This window comes from Bison bison, unplaced genomic scaffold (genome assembly GCF_000754665.1).
Source record: "Bison bison bison isolate TAMUID 2011002044 unplaced genomic scaffold, Bison_UMD1.0 scf7180017864117, whole genome shotgun sequence".
Lineage (NCBI taxonomy): Eukaryota > Metazoa > Chordata > Mammalia > Artiodactyla > Bovidae > Bison > Bison bison.
Window position 1 is genome coordinate 386,104 of NW_011494689.1, and position 17,740 is coordinate 403,843.

Here is a 17,740-nt window from a genome sequence, read left to right on the forward strand (position 1 = left end):
ACAATTAAAATGCTTTCAGTTCAGTCCTTTCACACATACACATACACTCTCCTTCTTTAGTAGCTAATGTCTTTATACATCTCTGTTCCCCAATTTGCTTCTAAATATTCAAAGGGAGAATGCATGAGAATTATCTTAAGAGGAATCATTCCCTCTGAAGCAGATGAAACAAAGCTTTGTGTGTCATGGTCACTAATATGATGGGCTTTAGTCTTGACCGGAGTTTATGAAGATATTAAAGCATGTGCATGTTTATAAACTAGAGAAGAATTAAAAGAGGATAGGAGGAAAAAATAATCTCACACACAAGAACAAAGTCTTCTTAAATACCTGGAATTGAAATTATCTTATTTTCTTTATTATAAGGAACATATGAAAAATCTTTCAGTCAGGAAGAGTGAAGGAGTCTTAATGATCTAGCACATGTTAATACTCTGACTTACTAGGGTGACTCAAAAGTTTGGGAAGGGGAAAAGAAAATTCCTTGTATCATTTCTTGATCTTATTAGATCCAAATACAGCTAGTTTGCCACATAATACAGATAGAGCTCTCACATTGCAAGTATATATTTCCAACTTGTTAATGCTTCTCCCAAGAGCTGACTTTTAGGAATAACAAAAGCCATGTATTAAAACTTTCAAAACTCCTTGTGCTGAAGTGGGGAAAGCACTGAATGAGTAGCCTGTTAAACTAAACTTTTGTCTTAGCTTTTCTACTAACTTTTCAGTCTTAGCAAATCCCTTAACTTTGAGCCTTTGTATACTGTAACAGTAGGACCAGCATCCCAAGGGTGCCATGGTATTAGAATGAGATAGCTTAGATGAAAGGACCTTGAAATTCTTGAAATTCTATGTAATGACTAAATTCCAGATGATAAGATCAAAGATAGCAAAGCTGACCAATATTATAAAAGAAAGCATATTACAGAAGAGCCCAGATTCATTATAAGTTTGTGTCTCATCTTTCTCTGTCATGCAATGTGTTTAACAGAATGGGTTATATAAAGAAGAAAAAAACAAAGAATCAGGGGAGTCGGCCTGGGACAGCTCAAATGCTTACTCATTACTATTTAAGGAGTAAGTTAAGGGCCAGCTGCTGGGCCATAACCCCTGTTGAGTGGTATCTACTTGTCAAAGTGCACAGGCACTTCCGGGTTACCCTCACAGGCAATGACAACACGTCTGGTGCTGGCCTTGGCCCGGTATCTGCAGTTGGGAGCCCTGGAGCTTCCTGTCTCCCTGCAGTCTGTGACCCTCACTACACCCTCATGGCAGTTCATCCGGCCATTTTTGCACTGAATGTTGGTGGTGCTGCAGATACTACGGATGTTCCAAAGATCTTCATGAATGAAAGTGTTGAAGCGCTTGCACTGATGTGAAGTCATCTTCCGTCTTTGCATCATCAAATTGCAGTAGCTGTCATTGCCTCCTGTCTCATCAGGGTCCACATGTTGCCTCAGGAATCGTTGGTACATGCGATCCTGGCCATAGGAGGGCTGTACCAGCCCTAGCCCCAGCAGGGTCAGCAGCAAGAGCAGAAGAAAGGCCTGGGTCCTCTGGAGAGCCATCACTGCCTTGGAGATGCCTAGAGAAGACCAAGGGGCAAGAAAAATCATCCCAGGTTCAATAGGAAGTGAGCAACCCAAAGCAGCAAGGAGAATTTTTGGAGCAACAGACAGGGCCTTTTTCTACACATCCAGTCTAAGGTTTAGGCCCAGCTGAGTTCCTACTTTGATACATATGGTTACTACTGTCCTTTGTTTTCAAAGATGCTGCTTCATGATGGTGGATCACACTGTGTGTGATTATAACGCTGATGAGGGATTTGCATCTTATTCCACCTACAGCCTATCCTTAACAATAATGATCAGGATTAAACATAACTATCATTCGTTTAAATGCCACCTTCTCTGTTCACAACCACGTTTTGCCTGTGCACAGAAAGACCCAAAGCTCTGTGTCACATTGCTGTGTCTGCTGCTGCAGATACGTGATACAGAGTTAGGAGAGGGAAGTGAAGGAGTTGTGGGAAGCAGGGTGGCAGGAAGAAATGATGCTCAATTTACTCCTCACCCCAGGACCACTGGATGCCACTTCTGAAGATACACTTAGCACTTGGGTAAGAGCTTCATCACCACAATGTACTTTGCGTTGTCTGTCCCAAAACTAAGTGTGCACAATTCTGTCTCCTTTCTCTCATTCTGCTTCTTTGTGACCAACAACATGGTTTAGCGACATGACTAGCTACAGAGAAGGTTTTACTTTTCAAACAAGAGCATGGATGGCCTCAGTCACAGTAACCAACTGATTTAGTAAGACAAGGAAAAACACTATGAACAGAGTTTAATGTAGACATCAATGGGTGCCTCTCAAGCTTCTGCCTACAACAGAAAATTAAATGATCTCCAAATCCTTCCAACACATACTTTTTGGTTAGAGCTTGCCCCAAAGGCTTTCTCCACTGAACACGATGATCTCAGTAAGAACTTCTTTTGATACGGTGGTCCCAAGGACCTAGTTCTGCCACACTAACTGTATGGCCTTGGGAAAATTACTTAACCTCTCTCAGTATATTTCTCAAAAGTAAAATAAGCATAAAGGTAACACCTACCTCTAGGAATGTTGTGAAGAAATGATAAAATCAATGTAAAGTGCTTATCATAATGCCTAGCCTATGCTAAGTGTTCAGTAGGGGTCGGCAATGATTATTTTTAGCATTTCCATTTTTTCTTGGTTTCCTTTATTCTCTTCATTCTGCTAAAATGACAACTATACTTAATTGCACATGTTATAGACACCCTCCCTCTTATACTGTAGAGAACCTATATTCCCAAGACATTAGAAGGCTTTTTTTGCAGCTGAAATATCTCAGCTACTAGGATTTATGCTGTGTACCTACACGAATGTTTCCTCTTCAAAGTGCATGGAATTTTCTTCCTTGCCTGTCGCTCTTTTTCTAAGGACTTGACTATTTTGAGTTCTTTTTCTCTTATCCTTGCAAAGTCAGCAAAACATATTGGAATAGGATTTCAATTTCACAAATGATTGACCTAAGATAAAATGACTTGCCTGTGATTAATACTTCATTCTAAATAGCTTTTTGGTTGTGAGAGAACAGGAGATCAAGAGCAAAAAATACTAGGAAGGGCTGGCTACTCAGCTGCTAGCTCCATCAGCAAGTGGAGAAGCACCTTGTCTCATTGCCACATGATTTCCTGGGAAAGTGTCATTTGTTCTAACACCAGGGCTGAGTATGTGATAATAATGCTCTAAGCTGATGCTTGGAGATGTGAGGTTTCAAAAATTTTTTTTTCATTTATTTAGCTGTAGTTGTGGTACAGTTCCGGTACTGAGCAGTACTACTGCTCAGTAGCTGTGGTGTGTGGGCTTAGATGCTCTGGGCCACGTGGGATCTTAGTTACCTGATCAAGGATCAAATCCCCATCCGTTTCATTGCAAGGTGAATCTATTAACCACTGGACCACCAGGGAAGTCCCTGGAGATGTGAGTTTTCACAACTATGATGTGATCAATATAGTAATGGTCCAAGCCTTTGACCTTCCCCATCGAGACCATAGGATTTCCCTGGTGGCTCAGTGGTAAAGAATCTGCCTATAATGCAGGAGATGCTGGTTCAATGCCTGGGTGGGGACGAGCCCCCTGGAGAAGGAAATGGCTATGCATTCCAAAATTCTTCCAGAATTCATAGGATTCTCTGGAAATCATACGGACAGAGGAGCCTGGAAGGCTACAGTCCATGGGGCTGCAGAGAAGTCGAACACCACTTAGCGACTAAACAACAACAGTCAAGACCTTAAGAGGGCAAGAGTCTGTTTGGAAGCCCCCTTTACCTCAACAGATGGTACTGGTTGGAGAACCCGAGAAAGAGTTCTAGTAGTCTACTACTACTACTACTACTAAGTCTCTTCAGTCGTGTCCGACTCTGTGACCCCATAGACGGCAGCCCACCAGGCTCCCCTATACCTGGGATTCTCCAGGCAAGAACACTGGAGTGGGTTGCCATTTCCTTCTTCAGTGCATGAAAGTGAAAAGTGAAAGTGAAGTCGCTTAGTCCTGTCCAACTCCTAGTGAGCCCATGGACTGCAGCCCACCAGGCTCCTCCGTCTTCTCCAGGCAAGAGTACCAGAGTGGGTTGCCATTGCCTTTGCCAGTAGTCTACTAAGCACTGGAAATTTCTTGCTTCCTAAGGGCTTTTTTTACTTTATAATAGTAAGACAAATTTTCCAAAAGAGTTTTGGAAAATTCTTCTTCCTACTTTGGAGAGAAATGACAATGTTTTCAATTTTGAAATAGATGAAACTTTGACCTACTCTTCCATCCCTTCCTCCATAAACTGAATACTTTCTGTGAGGCTGGGCTCTGTGTGATACCAGGACACCAGCCTCTAACCCAGGTATTGAGGAAACAGGACTTTTGGTCCATCTCAGGACATGTAGGCATCAGGGGAGGCCACCATGGGGAATACTGTGACCATGATAGTCATTCATAAGATGGCAAAAATAATGATGCATAATTGTAGTTTATTAACTACACTCTAAATAAGATATCCAGGTCTCTGTTGATTAAATTAGGTAACACCAAATTCATAGATTAATTAGCATATTTTACAAAGACTGTCTGTTAACTTAGGCTTGTATTTACTTGAAGTGAAGTGAAGTAAGTGGCTCAGTTGTGTCTGACTCTTTGCAACCTCATGGACTGTAGCCTACCAGGCTTTTCTGTCCATGGGATTTTCCAGGCAAGAGTACTGGAGTGGGTTGCCATTTCCTTCTTGAAACCATATCAAATTGAAGAATAAAGGATAAGCTCGGAATTTTTCTAATACCTCCCCAAGACCTCAAAGTTGCCAGGCATCAGTTGATAAAGGAAAAGATTAAAGAGAAAATAAGGTAGTAATCAATTTTTTGATCTTTATATGAAATAACCATGAGAATATCCTGGGAGTGTTCCATTCAAAGCATTATCAAATTTCTTTCTGCTTAAGGGAAGAGGTGGCTACCCTGAATGGATTTTGTTATTTATGCAGGATTTCAAATGTGTGCATGTGTGTGTGTGAGAGAGAGAAGGAAAGAAAATGTAATTAATCTATTGGTATTTAGTCCCAAAGGGCTTCCCAGGTGATGCAGTGTAAAGAATCTGCCTGCCAATGCAGAAGACACAAGAGATGTGGGTTTGATTCCTGGATTGGGAAGATCCCCTGGAGGAGGAAATGGCACTGGAAAATTCCATGGACAAAGGAGACTGGTGGGCTATAGTTCACAGGATCCCAAAGAGTGGGATATGACTGGATGACTAACACACACACCCCTTCACAGAAAGGTAAAGTGCACCCCCTGAATGCCTGAAAAGGAACTGACTGATAAGGAAAGAGGCATTGCTCTACCATCCAACCCTCTCAGGTGAATAGAGAAAATGCAGAAAGATCAATAGACCAAGAATCAGTGAGAAGACTTTGATTCTTACTGATTTGAGAGACTTTTTATTTATGAAGCATATTGTAAAGCAGAAAAGATCAGCAGCTCATTTTCTGGATTCTGATCAATGAATGTTGCTGCAGTGTAAGGGGAAAATGCAAGGAAGGAAGAGCAGAGCCAGCTCTGGGCTAGTGGCGTGGAGTGATAAAGGACTCATCAAAGTGGACGGGCAAGCCATTTTCACAGCCGATAACAATGACTCTGGAGTCTTCTGTGGCTCCGTACCGGCATGGAGGCCGGGAGGAACCTCCTTTATGCTTGCAGATGGTGATCTGGAATTCAGACTTGCTTATTCTGAGATCGCCTCTGTAAGGCTGTCCATTTCTGTCCTCACAGATGGCCTTAATGTCATTCTTGTTGCCATGAATAAAGGTGTTGCGGTCTTTGCAAGGTCTGGTCAGGCGTCGATTTTTCATCATGTTAAAACAATATTCGTCATTCCGGCCCTTTGGTTTGGCATCGTAGTGCTGGGTCAGGAAGTGTATGTATCTGTAGTCATCTTGAGCCGGGGCCACTGGGGTCAGACCCAGACCCAGTATGAAGACCAAAAACAGGGGGCTCAGGACCATGACCATCTCTTCCAACAAAGGCTCCTGCCAAGGGCAAAAAGAGATGCAGTAGGGCACAGAACAGCATTGCCAAACTAGGCTAAAAGGATACGGATTTGTTTTTATGATGGGGTGCCATGAATCAGGTATCCTCTGTCACTAGGTATATCTTTTTCTTTTCCTTTCCTCAGTAGTCTCATCTGTCTTGTCAATCAATTTCGTTGGAAAGTCAATTTAAAAGTTAGCTGAAACTGGAGCCTATTATACAGAGTGAAGTAAGCCAGAAGGAAAAACATCAATACAGTATACTAACGCATATATATGGGATTTAGAAAGATGATAACAATAACCCGGTGTGCGAGACAGCAAAAGAGACACTGATGTATAGAACAGTCTTATGGACTCTGTGGGAGAGGGAGAGGGTGGGAAGATTTGGGAGAATGACATTGAAACATGTAAAATATCATGTAAGAAACGAGTTGCCAGTCCAGGTTCGATGCACGATACTGGATGCTTGGGGCTAGTGCACTGGGACGACCCAGAGGGACGGTATGGGGAGGGAGGAGGGAGGAGGGTTCAGGATGGGGAACACATGTATACCTGTGGCAGATTCATTTTGATATTTGGCAAAACTAATACAATTATGTAAAGTTTTAAAAATAAAATAAAATTTAAAAAAAAAGTTAGCTGAACACAACTTCCAAATGCAAACACTGTTTCCTATCCCTGAAGATCAGTGAAAATTTACATTTCTAACATTAAAAAATCCATTCACACTCTTTAATTCATTTATTAACTGGGTACCAGACACCATGCTAGGTCCTAGAACACAAAGACCGTTAAGACATACCAAGTGCCTCCCTAATACAGGGTGCAGCACCCACAGGGAGATCAGCCACAGGGAAGGGATCAGAGCACCAATATACAAAAATGAGACAATAAGATATACGCTGAGAGCTATGAAGATGAGGGACTTTCAGGAACCTTGAGTCCAGGGAAGGGCAATCAGAGAGGATTGTTGAAGACAGATTCCAGGGCAATCAACCCATCAGTTGATTGTGAGGAGACCAGTGAAAGTTTCACCAGGAGGTGAATGGAAGCAGAAGTAGAAGAACTAATTCCCCAAGGAGTAAGTGTTTCATGGCCAAATGTGGAATTATTACTATTTAGAAAGAACATCGGGGAAGGCAATGGCACCCCACTCCAGTACTCTTGCCTGGAAAATCCATGGACAGCGGAGCCTGGTAGGCTGCAGTCCATGGGGTCGCTAAGAGTCGAACACAACTGAATGACTTCCCTTTCACTTTTCTCTTTCATGCACTGGAGGAGGAAATGGCAACCCACTCCACTATTCTTGCCTGGAGAATCCCAGGGACGGCGGAGCCTGGTGGGCTGCCGTCTATGGGGTCACACAGAGTCGGACACGACTGAAGTGACTTAGCAATAGCAATAGCAGAAAGAACAGGGACAAGTGTGGAAGAATCTGTGTCATACTTGGGAGTGGGTCTGGGGTCAGCTCTTACAGAGAACTGGAGGAAGAGGAATTCAGGCTTCCTCTTGAGAGCTTCTTGCACTGGGAACAGTTTGGATTATTCTCAGAGAATATTTTCCAGTTTCCCTGAAGGCCTAGGTAGACAGTTACACAACAGGCAAATGGTATTATCGTGTGCTTAAACAAATAAACAACAAAACACTTCAGACCTTTTCATTTAATAAAAGGCTTTATAATTTGCTGTATTGATTTCTTAACATCTTCCTCAAAAGAAGAGACAGCTGCCATCATCACTCAGGAGCAGTCAACTAAAACTGTAAAGCTCACGCATCCCAGGAATGGTGTGTCACAGACACTCAGCACAGCCAGAGAGTAAATACTGTGCTTCTTGCTGGGACATGATTTTAACTCAATGATAGATAATTAAAAATAGGATTAGACAGGCATAATTTATAACAAAATAGAAAACAAGCTTCTTATGAGCCACTAAGATTTTATTTCTTCCAAAAGTTGAGAACTGGAGCATTGCAAGATGCCTGTTGTTTGTAGCAGGTAGTTTCTGACTATACCATCAGTTCTTTGGAGGAAAATTGAAAGGATAGGGCCTTTTTAAAAAAACCACCATGGTCCTACTTCACATTTTACAAAGATATGTGAATGTCCTCATGTCTAACAATAAAAAGAACTTTCCAGTGTTAATTGCAAACTGATTTGTATAACTTGGTTTTTCAAATTGTTTTCCAATGAGTAACTCATCCAATTTATAATTGGCTATGTTTTCTCGTCAGTCATCACACATGCTGAGAAATTCTTAGACTGGGATAAAAATCTGATCTTCAATTTATTTTTAAATGTGCTATAATCTTTATGAATCCTAAACTTAAACAGAAGTGGTATAGTGTCATGGATATTAAATTATTAATTTTTATACTGTGCTTTTCTTGTTGTAAGTCAATAAACATATTTTCATATTAAGTATTTTTGTAGCCCTTAAAGAGGCCATGAGTTGTAGCACTAAACCTGTAGTGATGCTAAACAGTCCTGGGAGTACAACTGTGAGTCTAGAAAGACAAAAGGATTCGGGATTCTGTTGCTTACATGGGAAGGCATGTCATAGGGTGAGCTTTCTAATCAGCCTCTGACATTGATCTGCCTTGTCTGTTTTATTGCTGTTCAGTCACTCAGTCGTGTCCAACTCTTTGCAACTCCATAGTCTGCAGCATGCCAGGCTTCCCTGTCCTTTACATCTCCTGGAGCTTGCTCAAATTCATGGCCATTGAGTTGGTGATGCTATCCAACTGTCTCGTCTTCTGTTGTCTCCTTCTCCTCCTGCCTTCAATCTCCTTGCAGTCCAAGGGACTCTCAAGAGTCTTCTCCAACACTACAGTTCAAAAGCATCAGTTCACTGGCTCAGCTTTCTTTATGGTCCCAAGCTCACATCCATACATGACTGCTGGAAAAACCATAGCTTTGACTATACAGACCTTTTTCAGCAATGTGATATCTCTGCTTTTTAATATGCTATCTAGGTTTGTCATAGCTTTTCTTCCAAGGAGCAAGTGTGTTTTAATTTCATGACTGCAGTCACCATGCACAGTGATTTTGAGCCCAAGTAAATAAAATCTGTCACTGTTTCCATTTTTTCTCCATCTATTTGCCATGAACTTATGGGACCAGATGCCATCCTAGTTTTTTGAATGTTGAGTTTTAAGCCAGCTTTTTCACTCTCCTTTTTCACCTTCATCAAGAGGTGTTTTAGTTCCTCTTTGCTTTCTGCCATTAAAGTGGTATCATGTGCATATCTGAGGTTGTTGATATTTCTCCCAGCAATCTTGATTCCAGCTTGTGCTTCCTCCAGCCCCGCATTTCACCTGATGCACTCTGCATATAAGTTAAATAAGCAGAGTGTCAATATACAGCCTTGACATACTCCTTTCCCAATTTTGAACCAGTCCATTATTCCATGTCTGGTTCTGACTGTTGCTTCTTGACCTGCATACATGTTTCTCAGGAGGCAGGTAAGGTGGTCTAGTATTCCCATCTCTTTCAGAATTTTCCAGGTTGTTGAGATACACACAGTCAAAGGCTTTAGTGTAGTCAATGAAGCAGAAATAGATGTTTTTTTTCTGGAATTTCCTTGCTTTTTATATGATCCAGTGGATGCTGACAATTTGATCTCTGGTTTCTCTGCCTTTTCTAAATCCAGCTTGTACATCTGGAAGTCCTCAATTAATGTACTGTTGAAGGCTAGCTTGAAAGATTTTGAGCATTACCTTGTTAGCATGTGAAATGAGCCCAATTGTACAGTAGTTTGAACATTCTTTGGAACTGCCCTTCTTTGACATTGGAATGAAAACTGACCTTTTCCTGTCCTGTGGCCACTGCTGAGTTTTCCAAATTTGCTGGCATAATGTGTGCAGTACTTTAACAACGTCATCTTTGAGGATTTGACGTAGCTCAGCTGGAATTCCATCACCTCCGCTAGCTTTGTTCGTAGTGATGCTTCCTAAGGCCCACTTGACTTCACACTCTAGGATGTTTGGCTCTAGGTGAGTGCTCACTCCATCGTGGTTATCTGGGTCATGAAGACCTTTTTCTGTATAGTTCTTCTGTATATTCTTGCCACCTCTTATTAATCTCTTCTGCTTTTGTTAGGTCCACACCATTTCTGTCCTTTATTGAGCCCATCTTTGCATGAAATGTTCCCTTGGTATCTCTAATTTTCTTGAAGAGATCTCTAGTCTTTCCCATTCTACTGTTTTCCTCTATTCCTTTGCATTGTTCAGTCAGGAAGGCTTTCTTATCTGTCCTTGCTAGTCTTTGGAGATCTGCATTCAGATGCGTATATCTTTCCTTTTCTCCTTTGCCTTTCGTTTTTCTTCTTTTCTCAGCAATTTGTAAGCCCTCCTCAGACAACCATTTTGCCTTCTTGCATTTCTTTTTCTTTGGGATGGTTTTGGTCATTATGTCCTCTAAAATTATGTCTCTGAAAGATAAATTTAACATCCCAACCTTCACAGAAAGGAAAAGTCTGCCCCCTGTTACCTGAGATGGAAATGACTGATAAGGAAAAAGGCATTGCTGTCCCATCCAACCCTCTCAGGGGGAAACTGAATAGAGAAAATGGGGGAAGATCAATAGACCAGGGATCATTGAGGAGACTGATTCGTGCTGATTTCAGAGAATTTTTATTTACGAAGCATATTGTAAAGCATAAAAGAAAAGATCAGCAGCTCATGTTCTGAGTTCCTAGCAATGCATGTTGCCATAATGCGAGGGGGAAATGCAAGGAAGGAAGAGCAGAGCCAGCTCTGGACTACGGTCTTGGAGGGATAAAGTTCTCCTCAAGGTGGATGGGAAAGCCATCTTGACAGCGAATAACAATGACCCTGTTTGCTCTGAAGGCTCTATACCGGCATGGAGGCCGGGGGGACCCTCCTCTATGCTTGCAGGTGGTGACCTGGAAGGGAGACCTGCTTCTTCTAAGACCGTTTCTGTAAGGTTCTCCATTCCTATCACCACAGATGGCCCTGATGTCATTACTGTTGCCATGAATAAAGGTGTTGGTGTCTTTGCAGGGTCTAGTCATGCTTCGTCTCTCCATCATGGTATTACAGTATCTGTCATCGTGGCCTGTTGGGCTAGGATCATAGTGCTTCCTTAGAAATCCCCTGTACGCATCATTTTGGGCCAGGGTTTGTGGGGTCAGGCCCAGATCCAGGACGAAAACCAAAAACAGGGGGCTCAAGACCATGACCATGTCTTCCAACAAAGGCTCCTGCAAAGGGCAAAAGGAGATTAAGTAGCGGACAGAACAGCATGGCCAAATTAGGCTAAAAGGGCAAGGGCTTTTCTCTCTGACAAGGTATCATGAGTCAGGTATCCTTCATCACTACTTAGTGATATTCTTTTCCTTTTCTCGTTAGTTTCATCTGTTTTGTCTATTGATTCCTTTAAAAAATCAATGTAAAAGTCTTCTGAACACAACTCCAGCCCCAGCTGAACTTTCCTATCCCTGAGGATCACTGAAAATATACCTTTCTATCAGTTGTAACATTACAAAATCCATTCACACTCTTTAATTCAGTTATTAGCTAATTTAATAACAAACACTATGTAAGTCCCTACTGGATACCAGGCACCATGCTAGGTCCTGGAAGACAAAGACCATTAAGACACACCAAGTGCCTCTGTAATATGGGATGTGGCATCCATGGGGAGGGGATGGGAGCACCAGTTTACTGAGATGAGACAGTAAGATGCTGAAAGCTATGAAGAAGAGGACTTCTTTGGAACCTTGAATCCCAGGGAAGGGGCGATCAGAGGATTGTTGAAGACAGATCCCAGGCATTCAAATCCATCAGTTGATTGTGAGGAGAGCAGTTGCACCCTGAGGTGCTGAGGTGAAGGGAAGCAGACCTAATTCCCCAAGAAATAGGTGGTTCATGGCCAAAGGTGGAATTATTATATAAACTACCATACAGTTGTGCTCATTTCACATTCTAGCAAGTTATGCTCAAAATCTTTCAAGCTAGGCTTCAGCAGTATGTGATCCTAGAACTTTCAGATGTACAAGCTGGGTTTCAAAAAGCAGATGAACCAGAGATCATAACACTCTAATGACAGAAAGTGAAGAGGAACTAAAGAGCCTCTTATCAAACATGACAAAGCTAGCTTAAAACTCAATGTTAAAAAGACTAAGATCATGGCATCTGGTCTCATCACTCTAAGGCAAATAGAAGGGGGAAACGTGGAAGTAAGTGATAGATTTTAATTTTCTTGAACTCCAAAATCACTGCAGACGGTGACTGCAGCCATGAACTTAAAAGACACTTGCTTCATCCTCTAGCTCTTACAGAGGACTGGAGGAGGAGGAACTCAGGCTTATTCTTAGGAGCTTCTTGCACTGGGAACAAACAGGATGATTCTCAGAGGATATTTTTTCAGTTTCCCTGAATACATACCTACGCTGATACACAACAGGCAAATGGTATTACCATGTGGTAAAACAAGCAAACAAAATACCTTAGATCTCTTCATCAAATCAAAGGCTTTATAATTTCCTGTATTGATTTCTTAATATCATCTTCAAAAGAAAAAGGCTGCTATCTCCTCTCAAGAGCAGTCAACTCAAACTGTAAAACTCAAACATTTTAGGAATGGTGTGTCACAGACACTCAACACACCCAGAGAGCAAATACTGTGTTTCATCCTGGGGCACAATTTTAAGTCAGTGACAGATAATTAAAAATAGAACTAAATATGCATAGAATATAATAAAATAGATAACAAATTTCTTACAAGTCACTAAGATTTTATGTCTTCTGAAACTTGAGAACTGAAAGATATTTGTTGTTTGTAGCAGGTAGTTTCTGCTCTACCTTCAGTTCTTTGGGAAAAAATGTGACAAACAGGGCCTTTTTATAAACTACCACAGTCTACTCCACATCTCACCAAATATATGTGAATGCCCTCACATCCAACAATAAAAATAACTTTCCACTGTAAATTGGAAACTGATTTTTATAAATTTTGTTTTTCAAATTGTTTTCCCATGAGTAACTCATTCATTTTATTATTGGCTATGATTTCTTGGCAATTATCACACATGCTGAGAAATTCTTAAATGGGACAAAGATTTGACCTTCAATTTATTTTTAACTGTACTATAATCTTTATGAATTCTAAATTTAAAAATAAATGGTATAGAGTCATGGATATTAAATTCTTTTTATATTGTGCTTTTCTTATGTGTAAATCAATAAACATATTTTGCTGTTAAATATTTTTATAGCCCTTGAAGAGACCACCAATTATAACACCAAACCTGTAGTGATGCTAAACAGTCCTGGGAGCACAACTGTGACTCTAGAAAGACAAAAGGATTCAGGATTCCGCTGCTTACATAGGAAGGCACGTGAGCCTACACAGGAAGGTTGAGCGAAATGATCTCTCTTTCTAATCAGCATCTGGCATTGATCTACCTTGTCTGTTTTATCTTACCTATAGACAAATTTGGTATACTACCAAAGAATTACCAAATTATACCCTAAGATTCTTTGGTCATTCCTCAATACTGAAAGAAAGAAATAGCCTCTGAAATGGTTTCCATTAGGCACATAAGAGTATCATTTGTAATAGAAACAGCAAAAGTATTTTGCGGAGGTTAACGAGAATCCCATGGATGGAGGGGCCTGGAAGGCTACAGTCCATGGGGTCGCTAAGAGTCGGATAGGACTGAGCGACTTCACTTTCACTTTTCACTTTCATGCACTGGAGAAGGAAGTGGCAACCCACTCCAGTGGTCTTGCCTGGAGACTCCCAGGGACAGGGGAGCCTGTTGGGCTGCCGTCTATGGGGTCGCACAGAGTCGGACACGACTGCCGTGACTTGGCAGCAGCAGCAACAAGAAAGTGGTAGACGACTGGGAGAGTCACGCCTAAAAGAGTAATAAGACGTCCCACAGGGCTACTGCTCCGCCACAGCCGCTGGGCTGCCATGCTCCCCGTGCACTGAGCTCTTTACCTTTACGTGGTGTTTCAGTCTCCTGGGTGTGTTTTCTTTTTCTACTTTTTTGGAAGACACTTTTCTTGAACTGTGATCAGTTAAGTCTCCTGCTCTGCAATGCACAAATATTGCCTTTTAACGTCAAAAGGAGTTGTAGAATGGCAGGCTGTCAAGGGTGGAAGTATCCTTAATGGTCACACTGTGAACAGAGGGCAAAATCTGAGTTCACAAATTTAGTAGAACCTGAGCTGATAGTACCCCCAAAGAGTCATTAGGTGGCAGTGGTGGATAGGAATGTTGTCTCCCTTGCTTGGCGGTAACAGTGGGTCCTTGTAGGCAGAATCAGTATTGTACAGGGAATATTGCTGATCACAGAAGAGGGTGTGAGCTGGCAGGCCTGGCCACAGTCTCTGTCCAAACACTCTATGCCTTAGATATTAAGACCAAGGACACCTCACTAGATACGAGTGTCAAAACAAAAGTCACAAAGCTCAGGATATCACAAATAAAGATTTAGCTGTCATCAGGTTTCATGCCTGCCATTCCCAAACCATTATTCATGGGATCTTAAGCAAACAATTACCTATTTACTTATAAATGTTTCTTGCACCCCCATTCAGTCACTTAGTCGTTACCGACTCTCTGTGACCACATGGACTGCAGCCCACCAGGATCTTCTGCCACAGCATTATTCTGGCAAGAATACTGGAGTAGGTTGCCATGCCCTCCTCCAGGATAAGTGTTTCCTACTGGCGCATAATCTACAACAGGGCAGAGAGCATATTATTCACCTTGAATCATACTACATGCCTCACAGCACACCCGCAATATATATTTTTTTAAATGACTGATTACATTTTCCTCTCCAAACCTAAATTTGCTTATCTATAAAATGAGAGTTGCTCACTGTAAAAGTCTGAAATTCCGTGGTTCTCATTAAGGCATCAGGGAACGTTTCTAGTTTCATAGCAAATGTCCAGTGACCATGGAATTGTAAAGATAAGTTTGTATGGATTTAGTTGCTGGCACAGCCACCAGCTGAAAGAAAGAGATGATAGGATGATGTGAGCCCAGTCTCACTGGTATGCATCTTCCCTTAAGGCTCAGGGTGTAAGCCCAGCCCTCTTCACCTCTAGTTAAGGTGCTGACCCTACGTCAGGCCTTGGCACCCTAAAAAGGTAGTTGTTTGTTGGAAGGTTGAAGGCCTTCATGTTCCAGTCTGGGGAGGTAAAGAAATATCTTTATTTCTGGTTTACAAAATTTGCAAAATTCATCCTGAAACAACTCAGCTGAAGTTTGCTTAGACTTATTGTAATTTTGACTCCCTGAGACATCCAGAAACCAAACCCCAACAAACACACTATGGCCACCTCTGTCTAACATCTGCTCCCCGACTTCACACATTGTTTTCAGTTCTCACATGTTTGCAATTCTAAACTTCTGGAAACAAGAGGTAAAATGGAATTGGGAAAAAACAAATAAGAGACAGAATGTTTGTGGTACAGAAGTGAATCTACCTAGGCAAATGGTACAGAGCCTCACATTTGGTCAAGGATAGTTAGACTCCTTTACACAGATCCTTCAGGACCCAAGCACATAATTGGCAGTGGAATTTATTTCAAATATACTTTAGATTTTTATCCTGTGTCTCAAACTAATCCCTTGGTCTTTATAAAAAGTAACATTCTTGTCCTCTCCAACAGACAGCATTTTGTATTCAAGGGAGCCATCAAACTTCATGTACCAGAGAATTACCCCAACCTTTGATGATGAGTAATTATGGTCAGTGCACCTTCTTTTGATCTTGGGGTGTGTTCCACTTTGCTTTCAAAGAGCACCCAAAACTTTCTTTCTTCCTTTTTTGCTGTACCACACAGCTTGTGGAATCCTGGTTCCCTGACAAGGAATTGAACCCATGCCTTTGGCAGTGAAAACATGGCATAGTCCTGCTTGGATTGCTAGGGAAATCCTCCAAAATTTTCTTAAAGAAGTTAGCAGGGAAGTTTACAAGTAAACAGAGATTGGACTTCCCTGGTGATGCAGTGGCCAAAGCCCGACACTCCCATGCCTGGGGCCGGGGCTTGATCCCAGGTCAGGGGACTAGATCCCTCATGCCACAACTAGGAGTGCCAGCGCCACAACCAAAGATCCTGTGTGCTGCCGCAAGGACTGACGATCCCTGTGCCACAGCTAACACCTGGTGCAGCCAATAAATAAATAGATATTTAAGAAAAAGAAAACGAAGAGCTAAAAATACACTTTCTGTTTCTTTTCTTGTTCAGCGTCATACAAAACCTATATTTCGGAGGTAGGGGTGAGATGGGGCTCCAGATACCCTTCAGCAAACAGCTTTCCCCAGGCTTTGGGGATTTTATCACAATTTAGAAATCTGTCCTAGCCCTCCACTTGCTCCCTGCTGCTGCTAAGTCGCTTCAGTCAGAGACGGTAGCCCAACAGGCTCCCCCGTCCCTGGGATTCTCCAGGCAAGAACACTGGAGTGGGTTGCCATTTCCTTCTCCAATGCGTGAAAGTGAAAAGTGAAAACGAAGTCGCTCAGTCGAGTCGGACCCTCAGCGACCTCATGGACTGCAGCCCACAAGGCTCCTCCGCCCGTGGGATTTTCCAGGCAAGAGTACTGGAGTGGGGTGCCATTGCCTTCTCCGCCACTTGCTCCCAGTGGCACTAATTTGCCTTTATCTACATATAGGATATCCCCCGAAGAAATCTGTTTTCATTTTAAACTTTGGAATCTAATTCATTTTCTTCTGAATTCGTGAGATTGGGCCCAGAGGCTTTAAAATACAGGAAAATAGTTTCATTAAAATGGATGGATGGCTATAGTATATAAACAAAAAACAGACAAGTAAAACAATGGATTACCCAGATGGAAGAATCTTACAAAAATCTGGAAGTTTCCCTCCAACTGCAGAGGGGTTCCAGCTATTTGTTCCTGGAGATGGGTTCCAGCCAAGTGAATCTGGAGGTCCCTCCTGGTTCTGATCACACAGTGATCAGATGAACAGGGTGAAGAGACCAGGTCTGAAAATTCCCAACCCTGACAGTGACACACAAACCAAGGACACTGCTCTTGAACAAACAATGAGAGTCATTCACCTCTTCCCTGGGCATGATTTGGTCAACTATTAACCCATATTTGGATTAGAGATTTGTTCTAGGAGGCAAAGTTTGATAAATGTGGCCTTTTGTCCCCAAGTTGGCTTTTTCTGACATCCCTGGTTCTTACTCCTGCCCAAGACAGGATTGAGGTTTTATTGTTCCCATGCAATATCTGGATCCCAGAGATGTTGTTTCTTGGGCCAGTTCCAAGAACTTCCTTGTAGAAGCCTGCAGAGAAGATGGGGTTCCCCAGGAGGGTGCTGCTCCACTGTACTTTCTGTTTATCCACAGAATTTGGTCTCATGAACAGGTGCTAAGTAGGTTTTATAGAACCGGGAAAGCACTTCCAGAGAAGGTTATGTGATAGCTGTTAGCACCCTGCACCTGACCTCAACCTCCCATCTGTTAACCGTCAGAAATATCCTTATCATATTCTTGGGTTTCTCTTTCCTTTCATCTTTACCTGTCCACAAATGACTGTGAGTGTCTAATCTTCTGCTGTAAAATTGAATAACTCCACCATCAATGCAAGAGAAGGCAATGGCAACCCACTCCAGTACTCTTGCCTGGAAAATCCCTGC

At 42.0% G+C, this 17,740-nt stretch overlaps 3 protein-coding genes across 5 annotated transcripts in view; all 3 read right to left on the bottom strand.

The window, feature by feature from the left end:
• Positions 1-336: 336 nt before the first annotated feature.
• LOC104988197 (ribonuclease 4) overlaps positions 337-17,740 on the bottom strand; it is a 22,644-nt gene continuing 5,240 nt past the window's right edge. Inside the window, exons 1-2 of one of the 2 annotated variants that reach the window (XM_010839442.1) lie at positions 14,061-14,154; positions 337-1,585 (exon numbers count right to left, since the gene is read on the bottom strand). In XM_010839442.1, the coding sequence (XP_010837744.1) occupies positions 1,125-1,568 (444 nt within the window). In that variant the 5' untranslated portion in view covers positions 1,569-1,585; positions 14,061-14,154 and the 3' untranslated portion in view covers positions 337-1,124. Of the gene's footprint in view, positions 1,586-14,060; positions 14,155-17,740 lie in introns of those variants that run through there. The other variant, XM_010839443.1, reaches the window with a different exon arrangement.
• ANG (angiogenin, ribonuclease, RNase A family, 5) overlaps positions 5,478-17,740 on the bottom strand; it is a 17,253-nt gene continuing 4,990 nt past the window's right edge. The window contains exon 2 of the mRNA XM_010839441.1: positions 5,478-6,088. Coding sequence (XP_010837743.1) covers positions 5,624-6,070 — 447 coding nt within the window. The 5' untranslated portion in view covers positions 6,071-6,088 and the 3' untranslated portion in view covers positions 5,478-5,623. The remainder of the gene's footprint in view (positions 6,089-17,740) is intronic.
• Positions 10,705-17,740, bottom strand: part of LOC104988195 (angiogenin-2) — a 12,094-nt gene continuing 5,058 nt past the window's right edge. The window contains exons 1-2 of one of the 2 annotated variants that reach the window (XM_010839440.1): positions 14,061-14,142; positions 10,707-11,313 (exon numbers count right to left, since the gene is read on the bottom strand). In XM_010839440.1, coding sequence (XP_010837742.1) covers positions 10,852-11,295 — 444 coding nt within the window. In that variant the 5' untranslated portion in view covers positions 11,296-11,313; positions 14,061-14,142 and the 3' untranslated portion in view covers positions 10,707-10,851. Of the gene's footprint in view, positions 11,314-14,060; positions 14,143-17,740 lie in introns of those variants that run through there. The other variant, XM_010839439.1, reaches the window with a different exon arrangement.